This window comes from Sardina pilchardus, chromosome 9 (genome assembly GCF_963854185.1).
Source record: "Sardina pilchardus chromosome 9, fSarPil1.1, whole genome shotgun sequence".
NCBI lineage: Eukaryota > Metazoa > Chordata > Actinopteri > Clupeiformes > Clupeidae > Sardina > Sardina pilchardus.
In genome coordinates, this window is record NC_085002.1 from 16,116,525 (window position 1) to 16,119,024 (window position 2,500).

The following is a 2,500-nucleotide window of genomic DNA, read 5'->3' on the forward strand; positions in this document are numbered from 1 at the left end:
AACAACAACAACACTGCATGATGCCAGCATCATCATCAACAACAACATCAACAATGTCAACAAGAAAACAGACAGAACAGAGGTGACGGAACACTGCCTGGCTTGCTCCCAGACGAGACCCAAACTTAACAGTTCATGCCACAATATTTGCAGCTATTCAGTATTGTCACAGATTGTAATGTGGTGCAAACAACAAGTGCATTGTTGACTGTATAAATGTAACTGTAGTCCATTTCAGTTTCAGTCTGTGTCTTGTATGTTATTGTGCTGTCATACGATTAAATGGTAAGGTTTTCTAGTGATTTAAAGAATTACAAATCCTTTTTACATGGTACATTGTCCTCCTCAGCAAATGTGAAAGTAAGTGGAAAATACAGAACAGTGGAAAATAATAAGGTGCACATTTTTTAAAAGAAAAATCTTGTTTATATAATATGTTTACAAAAAAGTGATGGGCTACTATATAACTTATAACAGTTGTCTTAGATTATCCTGTATTTGATGTCTACTTTGTCAATAAATATATGGCACTTAAATCTGAAGATTAATATAAACTGCATTGTCTGTGCTTGTATATAAGATTGGATTTAATGATGCTTTATGCAATTTTGGTGCAATCTGATTTTTACCTGTAAGTAAATGTACATTATTACTCATGCAATTATTCTCAGAGCATATTTTGTATGAAATAATGATTCTTTAACCACAACAGAAAATCTTTAATAAACATATGTAAACCAATGACTAACTGACCTGCTTTCTCTGAAAAAGGCAAGAGGCCTGTGAAACACTCAAGTATGACCTGTGAAATAATTGCCACGGGGTGGCGATAGATCCCCACCAGAGATTCTAGAGACTTTGATCCCCTTTGAGGAAGCGCGTCTGGTTACTATAGTGATGAGACATAACCCATTCATGCACGCTGATGGCCGAAGTGGAGGGTTTGAGTCGAGAGGTAGGCTATTTGGAGTTTGTGTCATTTTAAATTGCACTGCAATAAAATATTCCTTTGATTCTTGTGCCAAATAGGTTAGGCTACTGTGTAAAAGTATGCTCCTACTGACAACCAGATAGTGCTAATATGGTTTCTGGTTGATTCTAGGAATTTCAAGGAAGAGATGGCAACGGCAAATTCCCCGCCACATCTTTACGTGGACTCAAAAAAAGTTAACAAAAAAGTGGTATGTGTCATGTGCCTACTAAACACATACCCTACATGCAATGTTGACGTCAACTTGCCGTTAACAAATTATTGATTGTAGGCTATTTTCTGGGTAACTAATAACCACATTTATCCCTGGCAGCGCTTTGCTGTAGGCCTAGCAGCTAGCTCAACTTAAAGTGGTAGCTTGCCAAGCAAAATCGGCTCCACAAACATTGTAGACAGTAGGCCTAGACATGACCGCAAAAACATTAGGTTTACAATCCAACCAGCCTTTGGCAGTTACCCATAATCTTACTTTAATTAATATGGGCAAAGAGACATTAGATAGAGATATGTTGTGTCCACAGGATTATAGCAAGTGGGAGCGGCACGATAGGAATGAATCTGGGAAACAGAAGAACAGAGAAACTGGTCTTTGGACTGTGGCAGATATAAATGCAGCGATTAAGGAGGACCACCAAAATACTGGGCTAGACCGATGCCTCCTTTCGACATCCACAACTGGTAGAAGGCCTCAAAATGACAGTACAGGTGTGTTCACGTCTGAATATCTTGTCATGAATTCACGTCTGAATATCTTGACATGTAGGCCTAGGCCTCATAGCCTTCTGTGAACTAGCCTACTGAAAACATTATTTTTTGTAGAATATGTTTGATCAACAAATGTAGTGGTCTTCAGAAATAAGCCCATTTTGGCGCATTAAATGAGTTCTGATTGACCTGACTGTTATGCTTAGCTGGAAAGTCTCAGCCAAACACTGATGGGGGTGCTTTGTCATCAATGCCTAATGGATTCCCAAGGAAAACTAATGCTGAACAGAAGACAGACCCTGCTGTCATAAAGAAGAAGGAGGACAATACCAAAACATTGATGGTACAATGAAAAACACTGTTAACGATTTTTTGCAACCATATCGGTATTACCTACATAAGTTAGGTCTGAGTGCATCCCATGACTCTTGAACATAAGCTTGCAACACCTCTGGAACAAATAATGACAATAATTTATTTTACAATAATTGTTACAAGTTATCTACACCAGTCATGAATGGTAGCTAAACACATTCCTTTCAGAATTGGTCCCGTTAGAGTGTTAGGTATTAAGATTCCTTCTGTCAGAGGTTCATAAGAGGGGAGGGGAAGAGAAATTATGTGAGAAAGTATTACATGAGGTAGCCTAGTACTAAATCGCTTGAGAGCGGAAATTCCGTAGTTTAAGTTTATGAATTATCATTACTTAAAGTTATTGAGGTTTGTGTCATATGTGTAGCCACTAGCCATAAATGTCTGTTCTTGCAAAAGTGTGTGATGACTGGAGTGAAGATGATGTTTCCT

The 2,500-nt window shown here is 38.2% G+C and overlaps 2 protein-coding genes across 3 annotated transcripts in view; both read left to right on the forward strand.

Annotated features, from left to right (window-relative positions):
• Positions 1-741, forward strand: part of pnp4a (purine nucleoside phosphorylase 4a) — a 5,274-nt gene extending 4,533 nt beyond the window's left edge. The window contains exon 6 of the mRNA XM_062545984.1: positions 1-741. This exon is cut by the window's left edge and continues 321 nt beyond it. The gene's annotated coding sequence lies outside the window, so the exon portion shown is untranslated.
• Positions 742-906: 165 nt separating this feature from the next.
• Positions 907-2,500, forward strand: part of c9h20orf96 (chromosome 9 C20orf96 homolog) — a 7,185-nt gene continuing 5,591 nt past the window's right edge. The window contains exons 1-4 of one of the 2 annotated variants that reach the window (XM_062545983.1): positions 907-955; positions 1,103-1,181; positions 1,513-1,696; positions 1,903-2,039. In XM_062545983.1, coding sequence (XP_062401967.1) covers positions 1,119-1,181; positions 1,513-1,696; positions 1,903-2,039 — 384 coding nt within the window. In that variant the 5' untranslated portion in view covers positions 907-955; positions 1,103-1,118. Of the gene's footprint in view, positions 956-1,070; positions 1,182-1,512; positions 1,697-1,902; positions 2,040-2,500 lie in introns of both variants that reach the window. The other variant, XM_062545982.1, reaches the window with a different exon arrangement.